Genomic DNA, 15,234 nt, shown 5'->3' with positions numbered 1-15,234 from the left:
GTATTGATAAAGAACTGTATTGTGCATATTTACACATGTACGCGTAAATACATATACGTCAAATAGTTTGGGATGTGGGATTAAGTTTGAAAATAACTAATTGATTTATTGGTTTTTAAAAAAAGCAGCAGGTTAAAAAAAATGTCCGGCAAAAATCGTTCTTATTTTAGCATTTTAAAATGGTTAAAAGTTGTTTTTAGAAAGTCTCAACTCATAACATTTCAAAATGACTTTTTAAAAAAGCTGATAAGTCAATAAGTTGTTTTCAAACTTAATTCAAAAAAATAATAAGGGACATGAAGAGATGGAAGATGAATCAATCAAAAGAAATTTGAGTAGATAAAATAGTTTTTAAAGAGCTTATAGCTCAATAGTATCGTTGAACGGTGAAATTTTCTTTTTAAAAATATTGTTGAAAATTCAATCTATAAATTAACTAACAATTAGCATTTATTCCGCATAACGTCATCTTTTCTCTCTATTTACACTTAAAACATCTTTTTCTATAAAAAAACATGGATCATTCTCGTCAGGTTAGAGGTGCAAACAAACCGATAGCCGGTAGTTCTCATAATCCTAAATGAAATCAGCGAATGCCATCTCAAATGCCATCCGGTGCACAGGGTCTTACCGTCTAGCCATTTGTACTCGACATCTTCACAGAGAATTCAATTTTCACAGTCCAAAACGGTCCGCCTTTCTTCATCTATGCCTGCTCCCAATTCAGGTTTTGGTCATATGCACAACAAATACCGTCACAATACCAAAACTTCACACAACCAATTGCAACTCCACCTTCACCAATCTCGAACTAATCTCCAAGATTTTCGAACTCAATGTTTGACCCGTAAAACTGCTCCTCGAACCAACCACAATACCAACGCCAGCAACAATATAAACACCAACACCAACACCAAAAACTACTCCAACTTCCGCCAACCCCAAGAGTCGAATGAAAGTGACAACAACGAAGAGTCTGATAATCCAATAAATGATGAATCCGACAAATCACTAGACCCGCACCCATGACAAGTAGAGAAAACTATGTGGAAAAAGAAGGCGAAACTGACCTGTGCTGAAGGGTCAATCAAAAGTAATATTAAAATTGCGTTACCAATCACCTTAAACTAGTCGAGGCAAATAGGGTGTTGAACATGAAGAATAAGTGGCTAGTGTCTCGCGTAACCAATTTTAACCTTTATGAAGTTTATTATTAATTTATAAAGTAGCAGTTAGCAATGACTGGTTGAAATAAACGAATACTTTGACAAGTTTGTAAATGGTAATTAAAGGTAAGTCACGCCCAGGGTTCAGACATGCAATTATTCAACCCTTTCATATTATTAAATAATAATCACTAATTATCAATTGACTAATATAGTTTATCTACATTGCTAATTATAGGCATCAACAATCGTAACACATGCGTAATTGGTAACCAAAGGTTCCTTCACAACATGACTGAAATAAGGACAACTGTATGTTTCACTAAACTAAGAACAAACAACAAACCTTATGCAAACAAGTAATACTGCAATTGTCAATCTAAACGCCTAGATTGAAATAAACCTAAACCGAATGTTTATTCAACAATACTAAACATCAAGAAGCATAGACTATCAGTTCGCAATGAATCAGAATTAGTGCATAACATGAAAGAAACTAAAATCATACAATACTCCACACCCGAGAATAACTTGAAAGAGATTAACAGCTCTGAAAATCGCATGTGGTCTCCCAAAAACGGTTGGAAGTCGTGATAAGTGATTAGGGTTCGAAAAATAGAACATATGGGTGAAACTAACTATTTTCTTAAAGCAGGTCCCTTGCGTGTCGTAAGGGATCACTTCTTCCAAAACCTTCGCGTGTTTTGAAGGACAAAAGAGTCAAACATTGTTTCTGGATCATTCATGTGTCACAAGGGATGTTTTCCACCTGGCTTACATGTAGCGAGCAAATGACATATTCAGAATTTTATTTTATTTTCGTATTTCAACTCCAATCGCGTTCCGATCTTCTAAAGACTCCATTCCTCTCATGCGACGTGAAACACATAATCATGAAGTACTATAGTTCACACTAATAACTAACTGAAACTAATAAAATAATACAAATAAATGCATGATTTATACCCAACCATCAGAAACCAAGAATTGAGTTTGAATAAGTCGTATTAGCTAAGGATTGGGTCGCGATATTGAAGGACTCGGAAGTTGAAAATCAACAAAAATATGATTGGTTTTGGAAAGCTATCCTTGAGCACTTTGCTGCTCAACATGGATCAACTGAATGCATCGTTCATCAAATTATATCAAAATGGAAAGATTGACAACAAAGCGTAAAAAATGCAATGATATCTTCAAGAAAAGGTTTGGGGGTTGACAAAGTGGTCAAGACGAGAAGGATCTCATCACAGTGTCACTTTCCAAGTATAGGAAAGAAATCTCCCAAAAGGATTCCTCCTATAAAGGCGTGAGAGGTTGTTACTAGTTAGGACCCATATGAAGTGGAGTCCCATTCTGGAAATGAGAGCCGGTTTTATAATAACCAATTGTCTAAACAAACCAAGACATATGTTTCGAACACGTACACAAAAACAACATATTCAAACACCAATATCCAAACATTGACATTAACTTGGCCTCGATGATGATGATGACGACGATGATGATGATGATCCACTCCGAAAGAGCCAAAAATCTGATCTGCAAAGGGAAGAAAATGCAACCTCAAGCATTCATCTGCATTTATTAGAGTCATAACCAACTTCACAAGTTTCCCCAAGGAAATGGTGCCAAGTTTGTCCTCAAACGAGCCGAAGATAAAGAAACTAGATTTCAAGTGAATCGCGAAAAATAAAGCGCACAACCCGTTTTGGAAATATAACATCAGGCATTATTAGCCTAACAAAGGAAATCGGATTTGGATTTCATTTAGTAATTGCATGATGACGTTCTTAACCTAGACGTCTTTAAAAATGCATTCAACTCAAAAACAAGAAACCGCTACATGTTGAGAATGGGAGTAATTTTATGATTTTTATATATGGTTTTTTTAGGTATGTTTTTCTATTTAAGTTTATTCCTGTGTTTTTTCAAGTATTGTATTTTTTTTAACTAGTAGAATGTTATTTTGATTTTATATTGTGTTATTTCAATTCAAAAGCAATTTAGTTGAAAAAATAAAAATATAAAATGCGTGAAATACGATTTGGGATGAAAGATGGACATTTTCACGCTTACAAGATGGATTGTGATGGGAAGATGAAAATCTAACGTCACGCTGATATGGATGAGAGAATAGTGAAAGATAGAATGGGGTGGGATGACCACTCCCACAGAGAAGAGGTGCAAGGTATAGATTGGAGTGGGATGACCACTCCCACCACCTGTGTTCCCGAGTTAACTTAAGAAAAGAAAAGAAACGAAACATTTCCTTTCCTCTCCTTTTCTTTCTCTTATTTTCTCTTTAGTTCTTTCCTTTCCTTTCCAATTTGGAATGATGACTGCATTTACCTTTCATTTCCTCTTGATTTCCTTCCTTTTCTCTTCTTAGTTTCCTTCCTTAAGTAAACTCGGAAACACGACTTCGTTTTCTTAATTTCCTTCTGTTTATTTTCAAAAAAAATGAAAAAAACTTAGAAACACAACCAACCTTTTCTTCTTCTTTTTCTTTTCTTTCATTATGTTAACTCAGAAACACATGGGGAAGCGCCTAACCATTTAAGTTATGCAACTAAACATAGAGTGGGGGCAACTTATGGCATAAAGGGTGTGTCGACGTTGCTAATTGTAGTATGTATAATGTGTTAGGAGATTAAATGTAACATATATTGATTGGTAAGTGATTATCGTAATATAGCACTTACCAAAATTTTATTTTAAAAGGCTTGAGCTTATTATTAAACTCAGGGGGTGTCTCTGAGGGGTCAAGGATCCGACCCGATCATCAAGGTAAACTCGAATTTTTTTTAAAAAATGTCTATTCTTAGTGTTTAAACTCATTTAGACAATTCATTTAAACTTATTTTTACAAAGAAAAATTTACACAGCTTAACCAACACTCATTAAGTTCATTTAAAATTTAATTATTTAAATACATTAAAGAAACCATCTTACTTAAGACCCAAATTTATTTTTCATCTTTAAGCTAAAAGATTTTAACTGGTCTAAAACATAGGTCCTAATAAATCTACTCTATAGTTTCAAATAAAAGCAAAATCTTGCCATCTAAAACTCTAAAACTTATATGAATTTTCAAAATAGCGTTTTTTAGAGAGATGATTCTCAAGATAGCCCTTTTTTCATTAAAATATTTTAGAATTTGGACTGTCAAGACGTTTTGGGAAAAGATAATAATATAGGGGTAGCAGACCAAATTTTGAAAGAAAGTCAGGTAGGAGACGAGATTTGGGGAAATAATGAATGTAAAGTCCAAATTTTTAGTAATCTTGGAGCAAAAGTTCAGATTTTTCCAAAACTTTTTTTTTTCAAAAAACCGTATTGAGAGACTGTTTTTTATGTTTACTACATTTCCCGTCCATATTTTCAAATTCATAGAAAAATATATTTTTTACAGTTATACCCCTGAACCACCACCACCACCTTGAGCCACCACCATCACCGACGCCGTCGGCCCCACCCTATCACCACCACCGCCACTATCACCATAGCCGCCTCCACTGTCAATTTCCGTCGCCGGAGAAAACCACCACCACCATACCTGTCAAAGTGGCTGACGAAAATTTTCCAAAACCACCACCATACCCGTCAAAGAACTTATGAGAAGCTAGCTTTACTTACCCTTGACCATTAGGGAACTCAACTGTCATGCAAACCAAAAAATACCACTCGGCATCCGTGAGATCTTCAGGCTGCGGTTCATAATGGTGTGTTTCAGAAGCTGCTGAAAGCGATTCATAAAGCTATCTTAACTGTGCAGTCCTTTGCAATCCCACTTCATCATCATCCTCATCGTCTTCGTCTTCCATTTCCTTGGCTTTGACGGGTATGGTGGTGGTGGTTTTCTCCGGCGACGGAAATTGAAGGTGGAGGCGGCTATGGTGGTAGTGACAGTGGTGGTGATGGGGTGGGGCCGATGGCGTCGGTGATGGTGGTGGTTCAAGGTGGTGGTGGTTCAGGTGTATAATTGTAAAAAATATATTTTCCCAAGAATTTGAAAATATAGACGGGAAATGTAGGAAACATAAAAAACAATCTCTCAAGACGGTTTTTTGAAAAAAAAAAATTTTGGAAAAGACTGAACTTTTGCTTCAAGATTACAAAAATTTGGACTTTACCTTCATTATTTCCTCAAATCTCGTCTCCTACCTAACTTTCTTTCAAAATTTGGTCTACTACCCCTATATTATTATGTTTTCCCAAAACGTCTTGATAGTTCAAATTCTAAAAAATTTTAAAGAAAAAAAGGTTATTTTGAGAATCATCTCTCTAAAAAAAGACTATTTCAGGAATTTTTCCAAACTTATATATGTGCTTAGAAGTCCTATCTATGTTGGTAATAAAACCCTTGTCACAAGGACATTTTAGTAATAAACATTTTCCATGGATCGAGCATCACCATGCATTATCATAGCATATATATACGACCATGTTAACAGTATGTTATACACAGAATACCCTCTGCATGTGCCCCTTTCTCCCACACACCTCTCTCTAAAAACTCACATCTTTATATCTAAAATATAAAGATAAACTTGTAGGAAATCCACTAAAAGTTCAAATCAAATTAAACCTCTCCTTTTCAGTTTGTATGCAATCTTCACAAGAAACCAACACAAAATGGTTGAGTCTTCATCATCATCATCATCATCATCTTGGTCTCAAGTCCTTGTGAAACTCAAATTCTTTTCCAAAATCAAGCGGTTCGTCCACAAAACCTCCGGTAGCAAGCGGCGTGACAATGAACAGACAACGGTCGTGGATCACATAGAAACCGTTGATCGTGATGATAATATTAATAATATTATTATTAATGATGATGAGGGTTCGATCTTGCAAAGGTCTGTAAAGAGGCTTCATTTTGGTAGCAAGGAAGAAAAGGCGGCTGCTGCCGAAGAGATTAAGAGGCTGGCCGGAGATGACTTGAGTCGCCGGAAGTTGATGGCGGAGCTTGGTGTTATTCCGCCGTTGGTAGCCATGGTTGGGTTGGAATACTCAACATCACATAGGAGGGTGGCTGTGCAAGCTCTAGTTGAACTTGCTAATGGCACTTGCACGTAAGTTATATTATTTTTATATTTTACGCTAAATACATGAAGCTTTACTTCGTTTTTACGTGTTTTTATGATTTTTATTCATTACAGATTTATAATTTTTATAGGTTATACGAAGATCAGTTAAGTAGGTATAATATAGTTACAAAATATGAATCTTTAGTGATTATTTGTTAAAAAGGTTAGTTACCTTTAGCATTTAAAATTTAATTCGAGTTTGGTGCATTAAAAGTCTTTTTGTGTCGTAAGTTTGAAAAGGAAATTTTTTATTATTTATTTAACTTCTTAAAAATATTAGGAAGTGAAGGTTGTTAAAAGAGATTTTTATGAACTAGATTAACTTAGGTAAAATAAATCGAGGAAAAGTTATAGGAACGATTTTAAATGATTTAATTTATAGAATAACTAAAGTAATCAAGTGGCATTTCTAATATCCTAGTTCATCACCACATGATAATACCACTTAATTAATTAGTTAGATCAAGTATATCATATTTTATGGCTCAATATATTAAAATTTTAAATGAAGTTAAGTTTTAGATAAATTGTTGTATTTTATTGTTTTTGAACATTTTATAATTATTTCATACAACCAATTTGCAGCAATACGTATTCTAATTTGAATGATGGGATGTGTATATATTTGTTAAAATATAATTTCAATTGATTTGAAGATTAAGTCCAATCGTTCATGTGTTGTGTGGAGTTTTGGCTAAAGTGGTATTACATTAATGGGACTAGAACCAACTCCACATATGGGAGCTAGTGACCAACTTAATTTGACTTTTCAATACAAATATTCAAACATAAACATATGTAAAAGAAAATTTTATAAAATAGTAACCTTTTAAATAAAAACAATAATTTAATTCGGATTTCAATTTTTAGAGGGATAATATATAACGTATTTATGATATTGCCATAGCATCTAGTGCGATAAATACATATAAATTTTAGGTCACTTATAATGAGAGGAACTAAATTGGTTTGAAGGAATTCATGTTAACAATAGGGCAGTTAAATACTTTAGTAAAAGCATAAGATTTTCGGTTTTCAATGTAACAACTTTTTTTTATCTATTTCTTTTAAAGTAAATTATTTTCATCTAAAATCGTTTACACTTGTACTTGCAAGTATTTAAAGTCCTACCTTAAATTTATATAAAGAAACATAGAAATAAAATCTTAATAGTTTTTTTATTTAATTATTTAAAGAACTTATATTTATAACCTTATACTTATTTAGCTTTATTTTTTAATTAGCGTCCACAAGTTGCATTGACTCTCCACTATAATCCACGATGGTAGGAATGAGTTGGAAGTGGAATAATAGCAGTTGTTAGGCAGACCATTTCTGATAAATATAATTTATGAGATCATGTTGTCTTAAAATATTATATTTGGTTTTTAAGTGTTTGAATTTTCAACCCGATTATTAACTAAGCAAGAATTTGCAATATCGAATTATTCGATAATTATCGTTGCCGAGCTAGTATCGTTAGTTAGCAGTGTATTAACAGAATTTCATGAGTTTACCAGTAATGGATTCTTATGGTTTAGAAAACAAAATACCATGTCAAAAGCATAACATAACATGAGCATAATCATTTAAACAAAATAAAAGGTATATAATTGAGCTACACTAAATAATTTTAAAGATTCTTGAAGAGACAAAAAGCTGTACTGAAAACTGCATTTGTTGACCTTATGACACTCCTTGAACCTTTAAGTAATTATATAGTTTTAAATAATTGTTGACTTATTGGTGTCATAATGTCACTTGACTTCTTGTGGGTTGGTGACGTACATACATAAATACACAATATTATTTATATTTATTTCAGAATATAAATAAAAGATTAAAGGGCGTGACAAGGTTTATTCTTTTCTTGTTCAAACCGCACTCAAAGGTAGGGCATTTCCCATTTTTATAGGAACTTCTGTACCAGAAACAATGGTATCTCCAATTATAGCCCCCCTGGGATGTAAAATATATCTCTTCTCACCATCCCTATAAACTTGTACAATCGACGCCACAGAGATAGCCAACTCTATTATCGAAAAAATCAGGAAAGGGGCGACGATTTGGCACCAGATATCCGGAGGTGTGGAAAGAGCAGCTGTGAGAAGCGGAAAAACCATCAAAAAACGACGATTGTTCGTGGAGGTTTCCACCCAGGTTCGGGTCCATAAGCAGTGACAATTGCCCTATGAAGACTCGCTTTCGCTACGGCTCCGGTGGGTTCCCTTAACAATCTTAAAATTTTTATGCTTGATTTTCCAGGAACAAGGCTCTCATGGTGGAGGCAGGAATTTTATCAAAGTTATCTAAAATCAATAATGTTGATGAGCTAGCCAAACATGAGTTCGCACAACTCGTCATGTCATTATCTTCCCTAGTGAACGCTCAATTCCCTATCGATTCATCAAAGATTCTTCCACTAGTGCTACATATGCTTGAGTCAAATTCAAGTGCTGACACCAAAATGTTGTGTTTGGGCACATTGTATAATTTATCAACTGTAATAGAAAATGTTGGATCTCTAGCGAAGGATGAAGTTGTACACACTCTTTTGAAGTTGTCATCCATGAAAGAAGCATCCGAGAAAGCCCTTGCAATATTAGGGAATCTTGTGGTAACTTTAATGGGGAAAAAGGCCTTGGAGAGTAGCACTGTGGTGCCCGAATGTTTGATAGAGATTTTGACATGGGACGATAAATCAAAATCCCAAGAGTTGTCCGCATATATTTTGATGATTTTAGCTCATCAGAGTTCATTGCAAAGAACGAAAATGGCAGAGGGAGGAATCGTGCCCATTCTTCTTCAACTTGCGTTGTTAGGGAGCCCATTAGCTCAGAAAAGAGCTCTAAAGTTATTGCAATGGTTCAAAGACGAGAGACAGATGAAGATGGGACCTCACTCGGGGCCACAATCAAGAAGGCCATCATTCAATTCACCAGCAAAGCATGGCGATGTTGATCAAGGAAAAAACCTGATGAAAAATATGGTTCGACAAAGTTTATACAAGAATATGGAAACCATTACGCGTCGCGCAAATGGCAACTCGGATACAAATTCTAAGTTGAAGCTATTGGTCATTAGTTCAAGTTCAAAGAGTTTGCCATATTAACTTCATACATAAAAGAAAATGAAAAAAAAAACGATTTTACATCAACAGGAGTGCCCTATTTGTGCATCTTCTAATTTCTGTGTACATTCAGGGAGAAATGTATGTTCTTTTGGTGTACTAATGATCAAAATATATATATATTTTTTGCCATTCTTTAACTGCATTTAATTACGTTCCTGGCCCTATATCTAATTGGCATTTTTATATTTAGGTTTAGTTATTGTTTTTGTAACTAATATCACATCTATAGATCACTGATTGTTTGCCTTAGTTTCCAAATTTTAGGGTTTTATGGTTCTTTTTTCTTTTTTGGGTGCAAACACGAATACAACGACAAGAGAGCGTGCTTTAGTGTTAAACTTTAATCTTCTTGTTTGTGTGATTGTTGGTTGATATATTTTTCAGTTTCATTATTTAGTGTTTGATTCTTTGGTAATTAAACTTGTGTTTAGATTAAAGTGTACCAAACTAGCAATCAATATAAAGCATAAAAATTTGAGAAGAAGAATCTGAAGAATAGAAAGAAGTGAAACAACTATAACATATGGTTTAGGCAACATGCAATAGAAGATGTCATTTCACTGTTTGTATTGAGGGACCACACACACGGGGCCGGAAACACGATTACTGAGAATATGCTTCTAATAAAAAGCAATTTTTTTTCTTAGAAGAAAGATATTTCTTATAAAGCCCATTGCGCAATCGGTTAGTGCTTTTGACTTTTGACTAGTATAGGCCCATTGAAAGGTTCAGCCAAACTTATTATTAGGCCCACCACAAGATCCGGTGGACGGCCATGTCATCCTAAATTGTTATTGAAATTGAAAAAGCTGTGATAGACGTGGGCATTAAACCCGCTTCCTGACCCATCCTGAGTGTACCTGATTCGGTACCTGACCCGTGGGTATGAACCAGGTTTTAGTTGCTTAGAGAAACTGTACCTGAGCCCGGAACCGAACCAGCCCACTAGAACAGGTTCAACTTTACTCGGTCAAAACGCGACCATACCTGGAACCGGTTTTTGACTTTGTTAACCAAACCCAGAAGCGGAAGCGGTTCCTGAAACAACCTAGTTTGCCCACCTAAATTAGATATTCTTGCATCCATCACCACATTAACTAAGGTTTAATCTATTTCAATATTGCTACTACCAGAACGTATTGAGCAAAATTTATTGACCCAAATATATATAATTGAGATTTGATCAACTTCTTTTGGTACTGGACATCAAATTAGATATCTTTAATTTTTATACCAAAGAAAAAATTGCTACAACCTTCATTTTAGTACTAAAGACCATTTTGATATCAATGATCCAAGCTAATGCTTTTCACCAACTTAAACTGCAAAGGTACGTTAGCATTGAAATATAGAATACCCTTAGTCAAGCATGCATTCTCCACCTCCTAAATCCGTAACTCGTTTCATTGTATGTTATATTTTCTCATTTGGTTTGAAATGAATCTCAAAATGTCCTAATAACACTAAAATCACTATCCACCAAATTCACGAGTCAGTTGGCCAAAAACGCTTACAATCGCCACTGGACGGTCGTCAGGGATTCACTTTGTTGTAACTATAGGGGTGTTTAGTATAGAAACTGCATGTAAAGCTGTTTGTCTAAACCGCGAAAGATATAAACAGAAGTTGTTCATCCCAGCATCAGAACATAATTTTGCAGCAAATGACCCCCCACACATGTATGAAATTAAAATGTTTATATTATATTTAGGACCTACTAGAATCATGCGTACAAAGATGGATAACTAGTGGAGTACAATTATGTGTTTATGCAACATGTTTGACATGAGATGAAATTGACAATCTGACATGTTACTCGGCCCGCCTGCTTTTGCTAGGAATAGTGATAGTGACTCACAAGACCACACAAAATATAGGATAGAAGCAAAGGAATGCGATATAAACTAAAGTTGCAAGATGGTTCGTTCGGGATAACCAAAAATGTTATGACCCGCTAAGACTTCCCTCTCTCTATTTAACAATAAAGAAAATCATGTTATGACCTGACCTGACCCGACCCGCCCATTTTTGCAAGGCTTAGCAAAAACCATCGAATAAGAACCAAAAATGTATAATCTTAACAAGTACCAAAGCAAAAGCTGCCTGCATATATAGTCAAGACACCATTGTCATGATTCAAAACCTCTGCTACATATGTCAAAATCAAAAAGCAGAATATTTGTTGCAATTTGTTAAACTATAATCATTACCGAAAACTGTCATGACTCCTAAATCCAACGCATCAGAAAATCTCCATGCCTTTGATCGTTCCATCATCCCGCTTCTTCTTGGTGGGCTGTTTGGATATTGGCAAGTGAAGTTTAGAATGTCTTAAACGTGTCTGTAAAAGTTAGCTGATAAAACATTGCGTACCTTGTTTCTTTATGAATGTAATAGTTTTTCCTTCACAAGGTGATCCCATCTGAATATCGGTATGTGCTTGATCTTCTTGTTGAAGAAGCTTCTCGTATGTAAACTGAAAACGAAATAAAAACAAGAAATAGATAAAAGACTGTATCTTTACTTAACTGCATTGTTTTTTTAGGAATAAATCCAATCCTTTAAAATATAATGAATATTTCTTCAAATAATACCTTGACAACATCACTTTGTTCTCCAAAAGGAAAGGATGCTCCTAAAGTTAAAAATCATGGACGGCAACACCAAAGTACAGCATCCACAAAAGCTACATGAGCCGGTGTTTCTTCGTGGGCGTAAAGTTGTATCTCAACATGCTCGAGTTCATAAGGTGGCAACTCATATGCGTTTGGCTTCAATGTCTGTATGTATTCCTGCAAGGCAATTGGATTGAATATACAGCTTTGTGTTAGGATTCTTTTAAATAAAAGTTCACAACAAATAAATTCATAAATGATTAATCAAAGAATCGAACCTCACTATATTTTATGTAAATGCACAAGTTCAAAACTTTGAATCCATTTTTCTTGTGGAAAAACTGCCTTAAATTCAGGAACCAATGAGCGTCCATGAAATGGTTGACATAACACTGCATACACGCTTTCAAGTGGGTTGAATTGCTTAGCACATTGTTGAATGAAAAAGGACTCCAAGGGTAACTAAATAAAACCAAATTGGGAGTACTCAACTCAATTTCTTCGAAATCAATCACATGAAAGAGTGAAGCTAGCATAAGTTTCCTCAAGGAAGGACTTGACAACTTGAGGTTCTTGAACTTATAAATAGAACACAAATACAAATCTTCGATTATATGGAAGTTGGATAAGAAGTCGCCAAGATCATTCGAGTCAACTATAGAAATAGAGTGATGTCACCTTTTTGCATGCAGCCAAGTTTATTTGTGGTACCACTCTTCCATAATTACCTTCTATGGTAAGAGTAGATAAATTTGGAGCTTCAATATCTATTCTCTCAACTTGAGTGTTATATTGTATCCAAACCACTAGAAGATTTTGATGCCTTTGGACACAAAATCTTTTAAAACTATAGCACCTTCTCATATGGAGAAATTGTAGGAGAGAACAACTAGCGATGAGATACGTGATCGCTTCATCATCTATTTGGACGTTTGTGAGTGTCAAATGAATCAACGACCGGAACTTGACGTCATCAACCATCAACGAAGAAGGCAACTCACAGCCTTTAATGCGCAACTTTTTTAACACGGAAACAGATAAGAGTATATTAGGCAAACGATAATTTGGGACATCTGCCAAGTTAGTAATATCAATATCCAAGTCCCTCACTCCTTTCTCAAGAACTAATTCAACGCATCTTTTAACAGTATCTAACTCTTCGTGTTCCTGGATATTTGTAATGACAATGAGCCTACATGCGGGGACATTTTGAAGGCAAAATCTAGACACGGTATAGTCAACATGCTTAAAAAAACTTTCTCAGGAAACGTGTGCATTGGTAAATCTAACCATAATAAAATCTAAAGCCAGGAAAGAAGCAGTTAGGTCAAACCACGTCTTAGATAATACACTCATTCTAACAAGATGTGTAGGAGGACTATCAAAAGTATTACAACAAGCGAGTATGTGATGAATGATACATTCTGGAAGCTCTGAAATCCGATCCACCTCTCCAGTTTCGCTAGGGTTTCCAACTACAAAATGGAAATCAAAATCGAGACTCATGTTCATCCTAGACAAATATAAAGTTTAGATTTTGTGGAGGCTATACTCAAGTGTGCGGAAACCAAACCAAAAGCTGAAATTTTGGTTTTTTGATTTTTCAAAATCATTCGGTTTCGGTTTTTGATTTTACGGTTCAATTCACTTTAGGATGAGGTTTTTTTGGTTTTGTTAATCGGACTAAAAAATGGGGCAATAAAATTGCCTCAATATATTAAATTTGAGCCGAATATTATTTTAAACAAATTAATGATTTAACATATTATTGTACATTAGGGTCTATAATATTTAGGGCTAACGAAAGATGCTCAACATTCAAAATGAAAAATAAAAAGTTATAAATTCAACACAAACATTTAAACCCATTTAATCCCATTTAAGTTGGCAAAACATAGCCTATTAACATTAAAAAATAAAAATATAAATATCCAAGTTGACAAAGCATAATCGAAAATCAGTACTAATACTACGTACGCATAAACCATATTATAAACTTATAGGTGCTTAAAAACAGTTAGTTCGGTTTTTAATGGTTATGGGTAGTTACAACGGTCTTCTCCGTTCCATTGGGTTTTTTCGGTTCTTTATGAAACAAAAAACCAAACCAAAATCGTTATTTCGGTTTTTTTTTTCAAAAAAGCAAAGCCAACCGGTTGGTTTTTAATCCGGTTTTGTTTTTTCGGTTTCTTGTACACCCCTAGTCATTATAGTACTCACCAGTTACGCTTGGCAGAAGATGCTCATAATTTCACTAGGGTTTCCTACAAAATGTGTCGGGAAAAACGACAACATAGTCATGTACGGTAAACAAAAAGTGCGGAATTAATCTTCGTTAGTCAAACTAGACACTAACTTCTCTTCAATCTCTATGTTTTATTGGCTGAAGAGGAACGACGCCAAAAAGATGTTATTTGTGTCGGCTGAATAAGATTCAATGCAATATCAAAGGGAACCTTTATAACTTTGTTTATTGAATCTTGGAGCCCACGTTTTCTGGTCGTGGAGCCTAAAGTAGAGGTGCACAAAAAACCCGAACCCGAAAAAAAAACCGGAACCGGTTTTTTTTAAACCCGGGTTTTTTATACTTTCAATGCTGAAACCCGAATCCGAACCCGTATCCGATAATACCCGAAACCCGGTTCTAGTTATACCCGAAACCTGAAACCCGGTTCTAGTTATACCCGAAACCCGGGTTTTTTGCATACCCGAACCGGGTTCTTTGCAAACACGAACTAGATTTTTTTGCATACCTGATATTAGTGTTTGTGCACATGTGTCTGTGTGACACTTGACAATGGTTGTGTGGCTACCCACAGATCTATAGCCGTTCTTCAACGGATCTTTTTTGAAGCACATATTTGATATAAATATTTTGTCTAGAGCAACGTCTTTTAATATATCAAACAACAATTTTAAACAAATAAAATATAAGTTTTTTTATATCATTGTTTAGTTATTTACATATGTTTGAATTATGTTTGAATGAACTTTGAAGTTTGTATGCAAAAAAATGGAGTTATAATAAAAAAACAAAGTAGTTAATAGAAGAATGCTGCAGAAAATTGGTTTTTTTAATACCCAGAAATAGGGTATTCAAATACCTGGAAAATTGGTTTTTTCAATACCCGAAAATAGGGTATTCAAATACCCGGGTATTGAAAACCCGGTTCAATACCCGAATCGGACCCAGTACATAGGTTATGGTTTTTCATGCCAATACCCGAACCCGA

The 15,234-nt window shown here is 34.8% G+C and overlaps 1 protein-coding gene across 1 annotated transcript; it reads left to right on the top strand.

The window, feature by feature from the left end:
* Positions 1 to 5,779: 5,779 nt before the first annotated feature.
* On the top strand, positions 5,780 to 9,447 carry LOC143562573 (U-box domain-containing protein 45-like). Its single transcript, XM_077050337.1, has 2 exons — positions 5,780 to 6,238; positions 8,519 to 9,447. The coding sequence occupies exons 1-2, from the start codon at positions 5,802 to 5,804 to the stop codon at positions 9,363 to 9,365; spliced, it is 1,284 nt and encodes a 427-aa protein (XP_076906452.1). The 5' UTR covers positions 5,780 to 5,801; the 3' UTR covers positions 9,366 to 9,447.
* Positions 9,448 to 15,234: the final 5,787 nt, after the last annotated feature.

This window comes from Bidens hawaiensis, unplaced genomic scaffold (assembly GCF_021521415.1).
Source record: "Bidens hawaiensis isolate Kalapana, Puna unplaced genomic scaffold, B.hawaiensis_p1.1 tig00021036_1, whole genome shotgun sequence".
NCBI lineage: Eukaryota > Viridiplantae > Streptophyta > Magnoliopsida > Asterales > Asteraceae > Bidens > Bidens hawaiensis.
This window is presented reverse-complemented; position numbering and strand designations above follow the sequence as displayed.